We start from the raw sequence: 18,389 nt of genomic DNA, 5'->3' as shown, positions 1-18,389 counted from the left end.
AATGAGTACTGGTACCGTCGTCATGGTGATTTAAAATGTATGCTGAGGAACTTAGGAACTCCCACATGGTTCCTCACTCTGAGCTGTGCCGAGTATGCTGGGAAGACTTACTTGAATTTCTACGAGAGGCAAATGCAAACATCGAAAACATCGAATTCAAGACACCCGGAGAACTGTGCTCTTTGGATCCAGTCAATGTATGCAGGTACTTCAATCATAGATTTGAAGCTATGATGTCTTTCATCATGAATAAGAAGAATCCACCTCTTGGAGAGGTGTTGGATTTCTTCTGGAGAAAGGAGTACCAAGCAAGAGGTGCTCCTCATATACATATGCTGCTGTGGATCAAGGATGCACCTAAATTTGGAACGGATCCAGAAGAGTCAGTGATGAGTTTCATACAACAGTATTCTACGTGTGCTGTTCCAAACGCAAAGGAGAAGAAAAGCCTAAGAGAAAAAGTTCTACGTTTCCAAAGCCATCGATGTGGAAAGTACTGTCGTCGTAAATTCCGAAACAAGGACAAGTTCTACACCAAATGTCGTTTCGGCTTTCCACGACCGGTGATTTCTAAAGGAAGAGTAAACAGTTTGATGTCTTCGCTGCGACATAATGTGATGAAGAAATCACCTAAAAACACATACAATTAGAAGAGGAACGAAGAGTCCAAGTACATCAACGACTACAACCCGGTGATTTTGTCCATGTGGAATGCTAACATGGATATACAGTTTGTGGCTGATAACTGTATGGCTGTGGCTCGGTATGTGACATCTTACATCACCAAAAAAGAGAAGACAGAATTGAAGGATATGTGGGAGGACATTTCACATGAAAAGAGCCTCAGCAAGAAGTTGTACAGTTTCAGTCTGAAGATGTTGTCGCATCGAGAAATCGGAGCTTACGAATGCTCTGATCGGTTGTCTTCAGCAAGTCTCTATGCCAAGTCCAGGAGTATCGTTTTGGCGAGTCTTGGTCTTGCTGCAACGCGTAATCGAGTTCTGAAACCTGTGCGGGAAATTGAGTATTTGGCGGAAAAGGAGCCAAACAGTACCGACATTTTGAAGACCAACATGTTGGATACATATTATCCAAATCGAAGCAAACACCTCGACAATGTTTGTCTGTATGAGGTTCTTCAAAATTACATATTCAAGAGGAACATCAAAGAAGATACTGAGAAAGGAGTGTATGTTGTAATAGGAAGTGAGGGATGTCTGGTCAAGCAAAGAAAATGCCACTTGGTAAACCATCGAAAATTGAGTGGCGAATCTCCTGAAAAAAAGGAGTTTTTCTATTTAGCACTTTTGCAACTTTTCAAGCCTTGGCGTGCAGAAGAGGAACTGCTTGGAGATTTCCTCTGTTACGAAGACTCTTTCACTGCCGCCAAGGAGACCATAGAATGTCCTGCTTTTCCCAAATATGTAGAAATGTTGAATGCGGAAATTGAGCAGGAAGCAACGATTGCAGCCGAGATTGCCAGAGACAGTTCTCAGGACAGTCAGAGTTCTGCTTCATTGAGTCAGGATCCACTAGGAGGACCTGTTATCGAAAATGAAGCTGCGACTGCTATGAATGAAGTGGAAAGAGCCATGGCACATGCTCAGGAGGATGCGGTTAACTTAGAAGAGTTGGAAAGACAACTCAACGTTGAGCAGAGGAAAATATATGACGAAGTTACCATGCAAATTGATCATGGATTAAGTCATGAGAAGAAAGAGTGTTCATGTACGTCGTTGAAGCCTGTCCGACTGTACGTGAGTGGAGAAGCGGGAACTGGAAAAAGTTTCCTTATTAAAGCAATTTCATGCTATTTGCAGGAAAGGACAGAGTCATCGCTGTCTTGTGTTGTCACCGCTCCAACTGGACTGGCAGCACATAACATTAAAGGGATTACTTTACATCGTTTACTGATGCTGCCAGTGGAGCATGACAACAGATTACAATATCACAAGCTATCTGGAGATGCTTGTTTTGAAGTTTCAAGAATCTTGAGGAAAATGAAACTTCTTATCATTGACGAAGTAAGCATGGTTTCCAATGTCATGCTTGCGTTTGTGCATTTGAGAATGCAAGAAGTTCTCAAAACAGAGTATGATGTGTTATTTGGTGGCAAACACATCATTGTTTTCGGAGATCTTCTGCAGCTGACACCAGTGAAAGGGCAACCTGTGTTCAAAATGCTCACGCATGAAGATACCAGGAAGTGCCTAGGGAGCATTGGCAACGTCAATATATGGTTAAACTTCAATTATGCTGAACTGCATGAAAATATGCGTCAGGCGAAGGATGAAGTTTACAAGAGTATTCTACAAGATGTTAGAATTGGAAAAGTGACCGAGCATGGGAAAGAAGCTTTACATGCATGATTACTGTCAAATTTATATCCAGAACAAGATGTTGTGCCTGAGAATATTTTCCAGAAAATTACTGAGAAGAAATCTGGAATATGTTTGATGCCAACTCTTGCAGAATGTGCCAAATTCAACAACAAAATGTTGCATTTGGAAAAGCAGGAGATTGTGAAACTAGAAGCTATTGACAGAGTAGAGCATATGGGATCAACAATTATTTTGTCTGAGAATTTGAAATCAAAATTGGATTCATTAGAGAAGACTATATCTAAAACTGCAGGTTTTGAAAAGACTCTGAATGTGTGCTTGAACTGCCGTATAATTTTAAGAAGGAATTTACATGTTGAAAGAGGTCTGGTAAATGGATCAATGGGTAATGTTGTTGATTTTGTGAAATACAGAAATAGAGATGGAATTGAATTTTTAAAAATTAAATTTGATGGCATTGAGGAAGTACAGCTAATTGGTCGTTGCTCTGCTAGATTTTTGCTTGTAAAAGACTTATATGTTCGCCGTAAGCAGTTTCCTGTTTGCTTGGCATATGCGGTGACAATCCATAAATCGCAAGGTTTAAGTGTAGACAGTGCATTGGTGAATATTGGCAGTTCTGTGTTCAAGGAGGGTATGGCATATGTGGCATTGTCACGAGTTAGAACTTTATCGGGATTGTACTTGATTGAGTGTGATGTCACAAACATTTGTGCGGATCTAGATTGTGTTAAGGAATACAATAGGTTAAGAAGAGAGTATGCGCCACATTTGCCTCAATATCCTTTGTTTGAGAAACGTGTGGTAGGCCGGAAACGAAGAAATGTGACAAATACTAGGGAGGTTGCAGCAAAAAGACGAAAAGTCGATGACCCTGAAATTATAAGCAGAAACAAAAAGGATTCTGTTGAAGATGTTGTTGGTTTTCAATTTGAAAACAGTTCTGGTGTCAACTGCTATGCTAATGTAGTGGTTAATGTTTTGTTTTCTCTAGAAAATGTAAAAGAAGAGATTGTGGTCAATTCTGATCAAAGATTTTGCAGTTTGTTAAATTCTGTGTTAGAGAAATGTAGCACAGATAGAACAAAAATAGAAAGTGTGTCTGAAATTCGAAATCTGTTAGACAGATGTTCAGGCCAAACACAATTCTCTCAAAATATTCAGCAAGATTGTCAGGAGTTTTTAATGTATATACTTGATGTATTGCATGCTGAAGGTGTAGATGTAGATCACCTGTTTGGGCTTTCTTATCAATGGCAGCATGACTGCGAGAACTGTAGGGTATCAAGCAGTACTAGTGTAGACTCAGAAAGATTTATATATTTAACTTTGCCAGACAGTAAATCAGTCTCTTTTAATAAACTAGTAAAAGCAGCTGATCACAACATGGAGTGTAGCCAATGTAAATCTGAAATGATGTCCACATTATTTATACGAACATATGGCCAGTATGTTATTTTAATGTTCCAACGATGTAGGCCTGATGGAACAAAATTGACAACTTTAATTAAAAATTTTGTGGCTTCACAGTTGTCAATATCAGGAAGGACTTTTGTAACTGCAGCAATTATATATCATGACGGTCCTTCAATAACATCAGGACATTACACAGCTTATTTAAAGTCTAGAAACGGCTGGTCATTCTGCAATGATTCTGTTTTAATTTTCAAAAAAAAATTGCCGTATGACCTTAAAAACTCTTACCTGGTGTTTTTAAAACCAAAATTTTAGGGAAAGAATCTCGGGATGTGCTCTGAGGAATTTCAAGAAGTTCTAATGGCTCCTACACGATTTGGCCTTGAGGATAAGTGTAGTACAGAGACATAACTTCTTACCATAACACTGGACGTCATGTTGAAATAACTGCACTTTGAATGAATTCAGAAAAACTGTTTCTTTTTATAAGCAAATTCAAGCAGCCAATCAAAACATGGAGTAGAGGGAATGTAAGTCTGCAATGCTGTCTACTGTTTTATATTGCTTTGTGATTAAAAGTGATGTAGAGAATTTAATAATTGTAGTAGTCATAGAGATAGTGTAAGTCTGCTTTATAGTAAGCAGTATCAGTGTCATAGGAAATGTAGAACATGAGTGAGCAAGAAAGGTAAGATATTAGTAATCCAGGAATGTGAAAATGATCTTCAACATTTTAATTCTGAAAGTTGCGGAAATACAACATGACGGGATTGGCTTACAAGAATTCCAAGAGTTATAAATGGCTCTGACACGATTTGGCCTTGTGGAAACGTGTGGTAGAGAGCGAGAAGTCATTTATTGTATGTAACATGTTTTTGAAAACGATGGAGGTTTTCTTTCAGAAAGTGGCGGGTTGAAAGTAATAACAGCACAACAGAGTGTAAGCTGTTCATAGGACATCCTTCGCCGTCATGGAAAGTAAGTTAACTTTAAGGAGTTCTGAATTCTGATTTGTTATGTTGTATGGGTTTTTTAAACACAATCATTTTGATTGTGTTTTTTTTCCCCGCTGTTATATGATGAATACCTTCAAGTCACTGTTTTTAGTGAAATTTGATACATTCTGAGAACAGCAAAAATAAACCATTTAACATGTATAATTAATTCTGTTCTGTTTGCATTTATGATGTACATGTAGAACTGTGTAGGAGGCATGGAGAAGGTGAGGCTTCTGTAAGTGTCAAAGTTGTTGCATACAGTGCTCATATTCTACGTAGTCTTTCATATGATAGACTACATTTCCACTATGAGATACCTAAGCAAAGGCAACACAGGTAATGTGATTGTGAAATGAGGAAAATAAACTCCACATTTTTCAATTACATCACCTGTGTTTCCTAAGTTTACGAATGACATTGTGCAGATGAAGTTTAGGTCTGTCCACGGACACAGAAGAGGTCTAGCCTTTGTTCAAGAGTAAAGTGGACATGACTTACTTCATTAGTAGGCGTTCACATGTATTATCTCCTCTGTATTCTTCAATAAGTGTAAATTTGATCTGCAACCCTGAGTAGGCCTCACCTTAAACAAACCTCTGGATAGGCCACACCTTATTGTCATCCTGAATCAATTATTTAACATGTTAGGGACAGATTTATGACGCTCTTTTGCGCCACTGTGCGTCACTTTTGTGACGCAGTCGCGGTTGAAAAGATTTGCTATGAGGGGACAAAATTATAAAATGATGAATCTAGGCAGATGTGTCATGCTGTAAAAAAACAATGCCACACGAAACCGATGCAGCAGTCATGCAAAAGATGCATAATGTGTCAAGATAGGACTCACTTTATCTGCATCAAGATACTATTAGTTTAAAATGTATATTTTTAGGACTGTGTAGGGGCATGGAGAAGCAGAGGCTTCTGTAAGTGTCAAAGTTCTTGAAAAACTATTTGTCCTTCAATCTTTTCCCTTGTTTTTTCTAATTTATTAAAAACATGTTTTAATATTTTGCAAATGTTTGTTCTCTCTTTCACAGATTTTTTAGTATAAAAAGAACAAATGACTAAGTTAACGACAATTATAAGGTAAATGTTTTGTACTCTTTTTGTTATATTTCTATCACATTTAACTTCTATTACTTCCACTGCTTCATTTGTTTAAGAATCACTTTCCTGCCTTTGCTACTTCCCTCATTCCTTTCTCTATTACTTAATTACTCTACTCCTTCACTATTTTTCTTAGTCCCTCTCTTCTCATACTTCTTCACTCTTGGTCACTCACTCTGTCTCTATTACTTTCACTGTTTCTGACTGATCTAAAAAATTTTTTTTAAAAAGAACAGTAAGTATAAGGGAAGGAAACAGACAGTTATGTTAAAAGAAAGACAGCTATAGGGAGTAAACTAGGGATACTGTTACCCGCAATCCTCTGCTGATGATGTCACTGACCATGTCATGAATGATGTAATATGTGACATCATCAGCAGTGGATTACGGGTAATAGTATCTCTAGTTTACTCCCCTATAGCTGTCTTTCTTTTAACATAACTGTCTGTTTCCTTCCCTTATACTTACTGTTCTTTTTTTTAAAAAAATTTTTTGGGTTCGCTCCCGGTTCGCGTACCGGCGAGCGAACTGGGAAGCGAACCAAGAGAAATAGAGGTTGGCAGAGTTCCAAATATTCTACCAATTTTTTAATAACTGGGAGGTAGTTCTGAAAAGAACTTTTTTTTTTATTGTTTTTGTTGTTTTATATTTTTTTTATTATTTTTCTGAACATTTTTTTACTTTTTTTGAATTTTTCTGAACGGTTTTATATTTTTTTTGGTTTTTTTTGGGGGGGGGAACGAAAACGATTCATTGTAAAGGGCTCAACAGGAGCAACAAAAAAAAAAGAATTTATTATTTGGGGCGTTTCGGACAAACTGGAAGATGATTGTCAATAGCTCTGTTGATCAGAGTGATGCTACTTTCTCTGTAGCAAATGAATCCATTGCAATGTACGCAGATTTGTTTTACTTCCCCAAATCTCATTTGTATATTTGGCACCATCTCCCTGCCCTCTGGTCCCGTCACTTCCGGTACAACAGATCTTCTGGCCATAATAGGGGGATTATCTAGATCGTTACGAAACTGTGCAGCACTGTAGTTGTTAGGATGCCACCTAGTCATATGGCGATGCATTGTGTAGTTTCTGTAACTGTATTTCTTCTCGGTCCCTCTGGACAGTCAATCTTGACATATAAGGCAAGTTACGTATCTTGCATTTACTTTTTTCTGGCCTTTGGGAATTTAAAAAAATTGCCAAATGAAGTTTTCTTTCCGGTGAGACCGCCTGGGCTCTTCAGGCAAAAACTGCCTCTCTTCCTGCTCTTCCTCCTCTTCCTCTTCTTCCTCTTCTTGCTGAATTATAACTTCAGCAGGTGGTCCTCTCTTCCTTGGATGTGGTGGAGGTGGTGGGGAAGCACCAGCTGAAGCTACTAAAGAAGCCATTGCTCACTGGTAACAAAGGGTCTTTCTCTCACAAAGATGAAAGTCAGACTGAGGAAAGAAGGAGGGGTTTTCATCATTTGGGAAAAACAATAGTTCTCAACCAATGAAAAGTGTTAATTTTAGATTACATGACCTAGTCTTACATCATTAGGAAACCAAAAGTGAAATGAACCAATGAAAAGTGTTATTACCAAGTCACATGACCTGCTGTGTTTACGTTACGCGCTTTGCGCCGCCTCCCGGTTTGCTTCCGTGAACCTGCGCTTCGCGCCTCGGTTCGCTTTCGGGTACGCTAACGTAGCACGTCATATGACGTATCACGCGACAACGCGAAACGTCATGCGGACGCGAGGCGTCACGATGTTGTTTTCTATCGCGGCAGTTGCGCTAAAGGAACGTTTACCGGTTCGCAGACTATTTCGCGGCATCAAGGTCACCTAACGGGAAACTTCCCGATTCGCGAAGCGGGAGCGAAGAAAAAAAAAATAAAAAAATAAAATGATTAATAAACATAAAATATATTTTTGGATTTAAAGAAGAATACATTTTACAGCTACAGATATTAGCTTTTAAAAAAACAATGAAATTCACTGAAAAAACCATAGGTTATAGACCATATATAGTTAGGAATTAGCATTTACAAAACCTTGAAAATTCACTGAAAAAACCATAGGTTATAGAGCATATATAGTTAGGAATTAGCATTTAAAAAACCTTATTTTACTCACACAAAACCATTGAAATTCCATATATAGTTAGTTGCACTAACTATATATCGCGCACCCGCAATCCACTGCTGATGATGTCACATATTACATCATTCATGACATGGTCAGTGACATCACTGATGACATCACTGATGACATCACTGATAACATCTCAAATGACATCACTGATGACATCACTGATGACATCTCATTTGACATCAATGGTCACATCACTGATGATATCATTCATGTGACAATACAATGCATCTCCTCACACTTTAATATAATCTCTGTTACACCCAGTGTTAAATACAGAATATAATTTTTTAAACCATTGACACACCAATACTAGTTACTACATACGCCCTCACTGATTCCTACGTCTACACACACATTCACTCATTCACCCATACAATCATTTATACATACAATCACTCATCTTTACAACACTATCATATGCACTCATACACCTATACAGACACTCACACTCTGCCACTCATCCATGGAGTTACTCACACACCTAGTCAGTCCTGTAAAGAATCAATCACACTTCCATTTTCTAATCTATACAGTTAAACATAGAGTACCTTACATTTTCAAACATATACTAACACATACTTACTCTCTTATACAATCATTGATACAAGAACACATTGATCTGCACAGAGTCACACATCTCCCAGCCAGCCACACATACACTCAGTCTCCCATACAAATACTTGGACAATCAATCAATAACCCATATAGTTACTCATATAGCTACTGATCAACACATGCAGCAGTTTACAGAACAAAAGACATAATGATGCACAAATTAAGACAGTTTAGTCACTAACCCATGCACTCAGTGAGACACATTTAATCACTCACTCATACATTCAGTCATGCACCTACTAAATCCTTCGTCCAGACACTTATACATCTACTCATTCTTCAATATGTAAGACATATTTTAACTTTATAGAAACATACAGTCACTGGATGTTGTCATCAGTGATGTCATCAGTGATGTCATTTGAGATGTCATCAGTGATGTCATCAGTGATGTCACTGACCATGTCATGAATGATGTAATATGTGACATCATCAGCAGTGGATTGCGGGTGCGCGATATATAGTTAGTGCAACTAACTATATATGGAATTTCAATGGTTTTGTGTGAGTAAAATAAGGTTTTTTAAATGCTAATTCCTAACTATATATGGTCTATAACCTATGGTTTTTTCAGTGAATATATATATAGACACATATGAACCTATAAGCCACTCCTATGGCAGGCCTCGACAATCCTGGAGGCCCAGTACTTGGTTTTGTGTGAGAGGGTGGCCTAGCATGAGTTGAGACCTCTGCAGCTTTCGGAACCATCTCCTTATAGCTGTTCTATGATATAGCCATACCATATACTATTAAGTGCATTATAATTCTCGTGGTTAATGCTAACTCTGGTTTGGCTTTATCAAAACATGTTGAGTAAGGTGTCAAACACTTTGGAATACTACCCCCCCCCGCCATGCCTGGTGGCGGGGGTAGCATTCCACCCTTCTAGAGGGAGAAGACATGTAGTTACTGTTAAACCCAGTTAAAGTTAAACAGAGCCCCAGCATCACAAAATGGATGCTGCTGCCACAGACACGAGTCTGCTCTCCTGCTGCTGGACGAAACTCCGGCAGGGGAGGCCTGGACAATAGGTTTCCTGTCCAGGGAGGTGCCAGCAGCTCCCCAGACAGGCTTTAGTGTATTGGGGCAGGGTGGGTTGCATTCAGTAAATGCTTTTCAGACGCTGCCTGGGGCACACAAGGTGCTCTATGCATTTCCGAGTTCAAACCGGTTGCGAGGGCACTCAGCCCCAGCTCTGGCGCAAAACTGGACAAAGGGGAAGGGGTGTAACCACCCCCTCCCCAGGTCCACCCATAGGAGGGGCCATACAGTTAGTCCATTCCCTATCTTTCCTATAAAGATAGAACCCCAGTCCCTAGGACTTTAGGTTACCCTGGACGAAACTCTGAAACATATATCCTGGACCTTCGACATTCCATTTTGACTGGAAGATGGAAGACATCTCCCTTGTAGTCAAGGAGTGACCACCCTGTTCAAACAGGCACCAACAGCAGCTTTGCCGATCTGCATTTTCGAGGCTCCCGCCGGATCCCGAAGAATCTGCGACACAGGACAGGGACTTCAAGACATCTCTGACCCCGACCTTCGGTCACAGCAAATCTGAGACCCGTGGCGGACACAAGAGGCATGGGACCGGAACTCCTGGACATCCTGCATTTTGCTACCTGCACCTACTTCCCGAGGTACCCCGAAGTTGTGCTTTAAGTCCCAGCCCGAGCACCATTTGCACGGAAGCTCAGAGGCCCACACTCCATGAGTGTCCCGTGGGCCCGCTTTGTGCATTTCAGCTTGACGCGTCTTCGCGGTTCCTGGCCCGTTGGCTAGTGAGCCCCCAAGAAGACCAATCTTGAATCAAACTTGCTTTCCTGGTTGCTCCAGGCTTGCTCCAGCTTCCCTGCATAGGAGAAGCGCCCCACACCTTGCTGGTCTGCAACAAAGCCTATCTCGACATCCTGCGTAGGTTGCATTTGCCAAGGCTTGTTGGGTCCAATCCGGATACCAACACCACAGTCAACTAGATCCTTCTTGAGACAGCTCGAATCCAGCTCCTGGTCATCGTCAATGCCTCCTGGACCTCTCGGCTGACGAGACAAACTTCACCTTTTCACCTGAAATCACCAGACATTGGCTGGCAGCTTTCCGTCGCCATCCTGGTCACTGGCAAGTGACCCAGACTTTGTCCCTTCTGCTTTCAGGTTCTTCAGATCTTCGATCCACCCTTGGATTCACCCGGACACTTTTCCTCTGGTCGCATGCAGCACTTTTGCAGCTCCATTGGCACCTATGCACCCGGCTCCCGTGGGTGAGGTAACACAAGTACTCCGGTGCTCCCGTGGGTCTTGACTCTCGAAGTGTTCTAGTCTAAAAGTGTTCCATCGTAGTCCATCCGGAAGTGTCCTTAAATTGTAAATTTGTAACTTGTTTGTTTCCCATAGAAAGTCAATGGTAACCCGTCGCTGTGTTTAGACACCGCACGCGTCTACTCTGGGCCTCCTACTTCCTAACCATGGGTTGTTTAGTGTAGCCCCAGCGATTCCCTAGGCCCTAGGCCTACTTTCTGTTTCTCACGTGGTTCTTATACCACTATTTTAGTATATGGTTTGTGAAGCCCCTAGGGCATAACTGTATTTGTGCAACTTATCGTATGCTAATTCAGAATCTTGTAATGTACTTTGACCTCTGACCTCATAAAGAGTGCAGAGGGGTTGTGTTTAGAATAAATACATATTTATTTGATATATACTTTGTGTGGTGTACTTTCATTTGGTACTCAAGAGATTATAATTGGTAAAACAACTAGCTTAATTTGCTCTCTGAGGTCTTAGCTTGAAGGCTGCTCTCCATAGCTACCACTAGGATAGCTTTCTATAACGTTGACTTTACAACCACCATCAATAAGGGTCGATTGGACTGGTGCAAGGTGTCTCACTAGAATAGTGGACATCATATAGCAGGCCAACTTCTCACACTTCCATCAGTATTGTTTCTTTTTCATCTATTTCGTTTGTATCTGTAACGTGTAAGTATGTAAATTTCCTCATGTAATGTACTTGGTTCTATTGTGAAGCGCTCTGACACCTTTGAGTAAAGTCTGCGCTATATAAAATTGCATTAAATAAATAAAATAAAAGAAGGCGTGGGAATGAGGTAGTCGACATACACTCTATGTGGATCTCTAAGCTCTCCCTCTTCTTGATCATCATCCATAGTACCCGGATCCTGTTGAGGGACTAATGGAGGAGATTTCTGTAGAGGTTCTGCCAGTATAGTTTGAACCCTCTTTGAGTAGACAGAATAGAACGTGGCCGAGGAGCTGCTCATGGGGGGTCTCTCTTCCTGTAGTCAGCCAACATGAATTGTAGGTCCGTTAATAAAGAAGAAGGCATGCAAACTACCGCCTCCTGAAAATCCTGATGGTAGTGTTGCTGAGGAGTATATTCTTGATATTCTCCATACTCCTCCTCAAAATCATCCTTCTGACACTTAACAAGCAGCTGGGACGGGCTACTCGTGTAGCCAAAGGGCCCATCATCATCTTCCTCAGAATCCTGCTCTTACAACAGGTGAAAAGGTAAAAGAGGGGTAACCTTGCTAGGTGAGGTAATTTCGGGTGTAATTTTCCGTGCTCTAATTTTTTTGGTTTTATACAGCGTTTTTCACATTGTTGACAGGCCCGTCAACGAGATCGACGACGACATCGCAGAAGACATCATCGTCAGAGAAACAGCAGTTGACAGTGATTTGGAAACCATTGGCGATAGTATCACCCCCGAAGTCGTAATTACGGTCATCAATATTGTAGACCTTGGCGTCGCTGTCATCGACGTCTTCATAGTCATCGACAGTCCACAACGCCGCCATCGACGCTGATACTTTCTTTGACAACAGGCGAACTTCAACCTTCATCGACAGCACAGTTTTCGATTACTTTCCTTTAGGAGGCACTGAAGAAGACTTATTGAAGGAGTGCCTGATTTGAGGGGGTGTTTTAGGCAGCTCAGAACTCTCCCTTTTTGGTTCTTTATCCCCTGAAGAATGTCCCTTCCTCTCCTTTTCATGTTTGTGAGGAGATTTTGAGGGACTGCGCCCATGCGACACACAACAGGTCTTTTTAAGGGTGTTTCCTGGAAGCTCACCAGATGAATGGGCGTGAGGTGATCTTCTCCTCTTATGTGACGTCCTGGGTGAAGAAGAGGTTGCCTCATCACTGTCCTCACTTGAAATCACCTTTTTTCTGGCTTTGAGTTTCTGAAGCCATATATGAAGGCGCCTCTCATGACCTCTTAAGGTTTTATTAGAAAAGGTACGACATACCTTGCATTCCTTTGCCTTATGGTTGGGATATAGGCAATAAATACAGTCTTCATGAGGGTCATCTGTATAAACCCTTTTTTTCGAGCAGGTAGCACAGGCTCTAAAAATACCCTTTTTTCCCTTTCCTGACAATTATGCTACAATGTTGACAAACCAGCACTAAAGATGGATACTGTAGATGTAGAATGTTGAAATGAAGTCAAGAACTCTTTCTAAATTCATTAATATTAAGAGAAAACTGAGCACAGCTCAGAGGAGACTCCCAAGCACAACATGCAGTAGAAAATCTGAAGGTCTAAGGTTCTCTCAGGAGTGTTCTAGTGGGTGAAGGGTCCTGATTGGTTCAAGAATTATTGTTGGTCTCCTTTACAGAACAAGAGATATGGGTTACATACAAAACTGAAATGGGCCTAGGCCTAGCCTCTGCTTTGTATTGGTTTCGCATTGCCTTTTTGATGTATCTGGGACTCCCATTGCGACGACGGGGAATGATTCAAGCATGTGAATCTATGAAATTTCCAATACTAGAGTAAGACAGCCTTCTCCACACCAGTTCACTGTAATGCCCTTTCGTCTAAAAAACGCCCCTGCCACTTTCCAAATGTACCCTCCACTTTTTGCCTGACATCTGAGCAACTTGAGTGGATGTGCCCTGGATACCTGACAATCAGGTTCCCAGGGCCTGTGTTCTTTTCCAAAACTTCCTTTGTACCCACAATTGGCACATCTTTGGCCACAGGTAAGCCCTCTGTAAAAGGTATCATGGGTCCCAAGGACACTGTGACCAGGGAAGACCTCTAAGGGCTTTAGCGTCTATTGTGCCACCCTTAGAGACCCTTACAGACCCTGTACCTTAACACCCACATACAGCCATTATAGGATGCATGCTTTGGTGAAGAGAAAAGTGAATAAAGGCATCTTTGCTGTTCCCAGATTGTTTGCTGGCCAGGACGAAGTCGGTGAAGTCGGGAGGTCCAGGGGGACTTCATTGTCCAGCCTGCCTTGCCCCGCTTGCATCACCTGTAAGCGCCTGGAGGTGCTTTAAATTCTGCCGCGGTCACCCGCAGCGCGGGTTCCACTGCCAAAGGCATCTGTGCTGTTCCCGGATTGTTTGCTGCCCAGGATGAAGTCAGGAGGTCCAGGGGAACTGCATTGCCCAGCCTGCCTTGCCCCGCTTTCATCACCTGTAAGCGCCCGGAGGCGCTTAAAATTTTGCCGCAGGCCCCCGCAGCGCAGGACGCGCACGGGCCTGCCCGGGCCAAGGGCGGGCGCATCTGCGCCAGACCGAGGCAGGGCGAGGGCCACACCCCATGAGCCCCCTGAGCCTTAAGCTACCAGCAGCTGTGGCAAATATCTTAGAGATGCCTCCTGAACAACAACCAGCCCTGATGTGGTTCCTGAATGGCTGCCCATCATTCACTACCACTGAGCTGGGTCCAAAAACAAATCCAATCCTGAGCAGAGATGTTGGGCCTCCATCCCGAGGATGGGCTGGGTCCACGAAGGAGAAGCTTCAAAGGCCTGCCACCCCTGTAAGCTGTACCTGCCTCTTTCTGCTCCCAGCAACTGGCTCCCACCTGGTCTGCCCCCCACTTTGGGCTGTAGAATCTGAAGGAAAACCAAGCTAGGAGGAGAGGTGTGCCCTCCTTTGCCAACCCCATCCCTCAGGTGAGGGAGGCGAGGCGAAGCACACATCTAAGTTCCCTCCATCTTGAAGATGAGGGGATCCAGCCAATTAGGGAGAGCCTTATGCCCCTCTCCCACTGGAGGGTGGCATAATAGGGGGTGTACCCCACCAAGGAAGTGACCCATTAGTCCCGACCTGCACACCCCTTTTAACGCCCCCTAAGTTTAGTATTTAGGGGCAACCCTGAATCTTGCCTCCTAAGATTCGAAGAAGAAAGAAGAAGGAGCAAAGAGCTGAGCTGACCCAGGAAGAAGAGGACTCTTAACTGCTTTGGCCCCAGCCCTACCGGCCTGTCCCTACTCCGACCTGACTACAGCGAATCCCCGGCATGTACAGCAGCCAGCAGGACCCCCAAGAGCCCAGAGGACCTGCCCTGCACCATCGTAAAGACTCTGTCTTCCATGAGCACCAGATTTGCTCAAACAAAGACTCACCCACAAAATCCGGATCTAGGCGGCTTTGCGATTTTGCACCACTCTGCACCAGAGAGACGCCCATGTCCCGAGTTTGAGTGGCCGAACACCACAAGGAGGTCTCCCCAGTGATCCTGACTTGGGATCTGGTGATCCCCAACCCCCCTCAAGCGTATGCCTGCAGCATCAACCGAAAGGGTCACCTCCGACCGCGACCGGAGCTGGTAAGAAGAATCCGATGGCAAAAGACACCCTTGCAATCTATGCCCCACGGCCTTGGGTGGCCCAACCAACGGTGTCCAGGCATCCCCCAAGAACCTAACTTACCTCTCCAGCCAGTGGACACCTTCAGCAGGTCTCCCTGCTTGAGCCTGCAGCATCTTTACCGAACTGCAGATCTCCATTGGAATCCACAGGGCCCCCGATGTCTTCTTGGCACACTCCACCCTGCTGCCCCTGTGCCACTGGCGATGCAGCTCCAGTGTGGATTGTTGGCCCCTGCAGTGCTGACCTTAACCCCAGGCGCTTTGCTCCCACACCCGAGTGGCATGCTCATAAGCAGTCCCTGACCGATTGCCCCCTTAGCCACCTTGGCTAACATTGGGCCCCTGTCCTCTCCACCAAGCTGCCCCAGTGCCGCTGGTGGTGCAACTTGAGAGCCTACCTAGACCTTGAGGAACTGTGGTCCTAACCCCCAAAACTCCCACTCGTAAGTCCAGTACTTACCTGTAAAACCAATAACCATTTTTGTCCCATAAGAACTAATGTTACGAGTTTTTGTGCCAAAAATGTTTTAAGTGTTGCACTGCTGTTTTGTATGGAAAAGTAACTACCTTAAATCCTGAAAAGTCTGACTTACCTTGTATTGTAAGATCCCAGTCGTGGTAGCTAGGCAAACCACCCCAAGTAGTAGATGTAATCAAAAAGTTATCAAAAAGTACTCCAAAAGTAATTACTGTTTAATTTAAACTGCTTTTTGTACCAATACAAACCTGTAACGATTGCAAATCAATTCCACTTCTTGAAATGTTCTATGATTGAAAGTATATTTTACAAACCTGTACCAAGATCTGCTTGGTTCTAGAAAATAAAACATAAGTATAAATATTTTATATTTACCTAATTGGTATGGATTCAGTCTCTGAGTTTGTGCCATCAGTCTTGAGTGAGTGAATACAATAAATGCTTAACAAAATCTCAAGATAAGCCTAACTGCTCACCCACACTACCACACGAGAGCTGTTAGTACTACTCTAATTTAGCTTCAGCTAGACCTCTGGGGACCTACTGGACTGTTCATACTATACGTTACTTTGGTATAGAATATAGAGAGTCAGCTTCCTACAGAAAACATGGGGAAAAGCAAGAAGGAGAAAGCAGTGAAAAATTAGGGAAAAGCAAGGCGAAACACTCAGAAAACCAAGAAGAAGCAAGGGGAAGACATACACAACAGTGATGCAGCAGCAGGGGGAGAGCTGGACCTGGGATCTGCTCAATGGTGTCATGCTGTGGCCTCCAATAAGTAGGTCCTGGGAGGAGGGAGGTGGTGGGCGCGGCTTGCGGGAAAACAGACGGCAGGAAGGAGTGGCAATGAGGGAAAAAAAGGATAAAGCAATAAAACGTGAGTAAAGCACGGAGAAGGCACGCAAACAGGGGGAAAAGCAAGGAGAAAGCAGTGAGAATTAGGGAAAAGCTAGGAAAAAGCACTCGAAACTGGGGGGAAGGAAGCAGAAAGCAGTGAAAAATGAGAGCAAAGCACGGAGAAACCACTCAGAAAATGGTCAAAAAGGAAGGAGAAAGCAGTGAAAAGTAAGGGAAAAGGAAGTAGAAAGCAAGGAGCAGACAAGAGTGATGCAGCAGCATGGGGAGAGCTTGGCATGAGACCTGCTCCTAACCAAGTTTGTACCCATTTCCAGATCAGTAACACATTCTGGCATAAATGCCTTTGACGATGGCTGAGTTGGTATGTATCAGTATCTATATAGCGCAAAATTATCTGTTAATCAGTGGAGCACTATACATTACTGAGGGATCGGGCTATAAGATCCTGCACATCAAGTGGAGATTACACAAACACATTTTCCACACGTTTTGGACACAGGAAGGTTAGGTGATTTGCCCAGGATCACAGGATGTTGAGCCTAGCACCAAGATCAGATTCGTACCTGGGTACCTGCTTTATAAAGGCACCAGCTCAGGCCACTGGGCTATGTCGACCCTACTTCCTGCGTTATTCTTTATCTGCACACTCTTCATGTAACCTTATAGTGCATACCTGTAAGTCTAAGACAACTGAGGATGTACATAGGAACAATATAGATTTATATTGAATATTATTTGCAACCACCCGTAACGTATCCAGAAAATGTACTGCGTTCACGTTTAACATAATAAGCAAAACATACTTAGTTCAATATTGCTAAAGAGACAAATATAGAAGTGTACATGCTTTACCTTTGAAGCAGGAACTTCTTTAGCCTTTGATTCAAAGAGATGCTCCAATTTTCTAGTGTCCATGTTCACTTTATCCAGGGAGGCCCACACTGTACCACTACCATATGGGTTACGCGAAGGTATGTTTGAAGGCCGAAGCTCTTTCCAAAAGAGCTTTATTGTCTTCCTTTTCCCCATAAAAGCTGAGCTCTCAGCATGAATTGGTCCTGGTGGCATTCCAACAGGTGGAGGTGGTGGAGGTGGTGGAGGTGAAGGAAGAGGTGGAGGTGAAGGAAGAGGCATTCTTAGACTTAAAGGTAGCTGGGATGGTGTGGGTGGTGGGAGAGGTGGTGGGGGTGGTGGGAGAGGTGGTGGGGGTGGCGGCAGTGGTGGTGGTGGTGGTAACAAAGATTCCCCTGAAGATGGTGATGACTGCAAGTAGAAGTTGGGGTGGGTAGGTGGAGAAGGAAAGCAACTAAAACAATTTGAGTCTTGCGCTTCTACCTCTAGAACATCAAAATCATCTTCGTCACACAAGTCTGAAAAATCTAAATCCTTAATACGGAGTTCACTTTGATTTGCTTTCTTATATTCTGCCATGTATTTCTTTTTCACAGGAGTCATGAACGTGTTCTCCAAATCTTTTGCATTTGTTTCCGCATCAATGCTGTATTGTGCTCTTAATCCTGTTGTTCTCCAGACCTCAGAAATCTCTACATCAGGTTTCCCTTCATCCTCCTCTTCGCAATGTGTGTGGATATGGCTCAATAGGCATTTTGGTGACACTTTCTGAATTTTATCTAAATCAGAATAGTCCAATTTGAGAATTTCACCTTCGGTCATCACTTCAAGTAGACAGGACTTCTTATCCGCATACAACATGTCCATCATAAACTTCTTGCCATTTGGGATAGTGCTAGGCTTGAAACTAGGTTGAAAGGTTGATTGCGGATTGATCTTTTGAC

General features: G+C 42.9%; 1 protein-coding gene across 2 annotated transcripts in view; it reads right to left on the bottom strand.

The window, feature by feature from the left end:
• FHOD1 (formin homology 2 domain containing 1) overlaps nt 1-18,389 on the bottom strand; it is a 1,641,100-nt gene that overhangs the window by 618,667 nt on the left and 1,004,044 nt on the right. For both annotated transcript variants that reach the window (XR_013603775.1, XM_078670473.1), the window contains exon 14: nt 17,446-18,389. Coding sequence is in view for 1 of the 2 variants with exons in the window: in XM_078670473.1 (XP_078526599.1) it covers nt 17,446-18,389 (944 nt within the window). In the remaining variant the exon portion in view is untranslated. The remainder of the gene's footprint in view (nt 1-17,445) is intronic.

Source organism: Lissotriton helveticus, chromosome 12, assembly GCF_964261635.1.
Source record: "Lissotriton helveticus chromosome 12, aLisHel1.1, whole genome shotgun sequence".
Taxonomy (NCBI): domain Eukaryota; kingdom Metazoa; phylum Chordata; class Amphibia; order Caudata; family Salamandridae; genus Lissotriton; species Lissotriton helveticus.
This window is presented reverse-complemented; position numbering and strand designations above follow the sequence as displayed.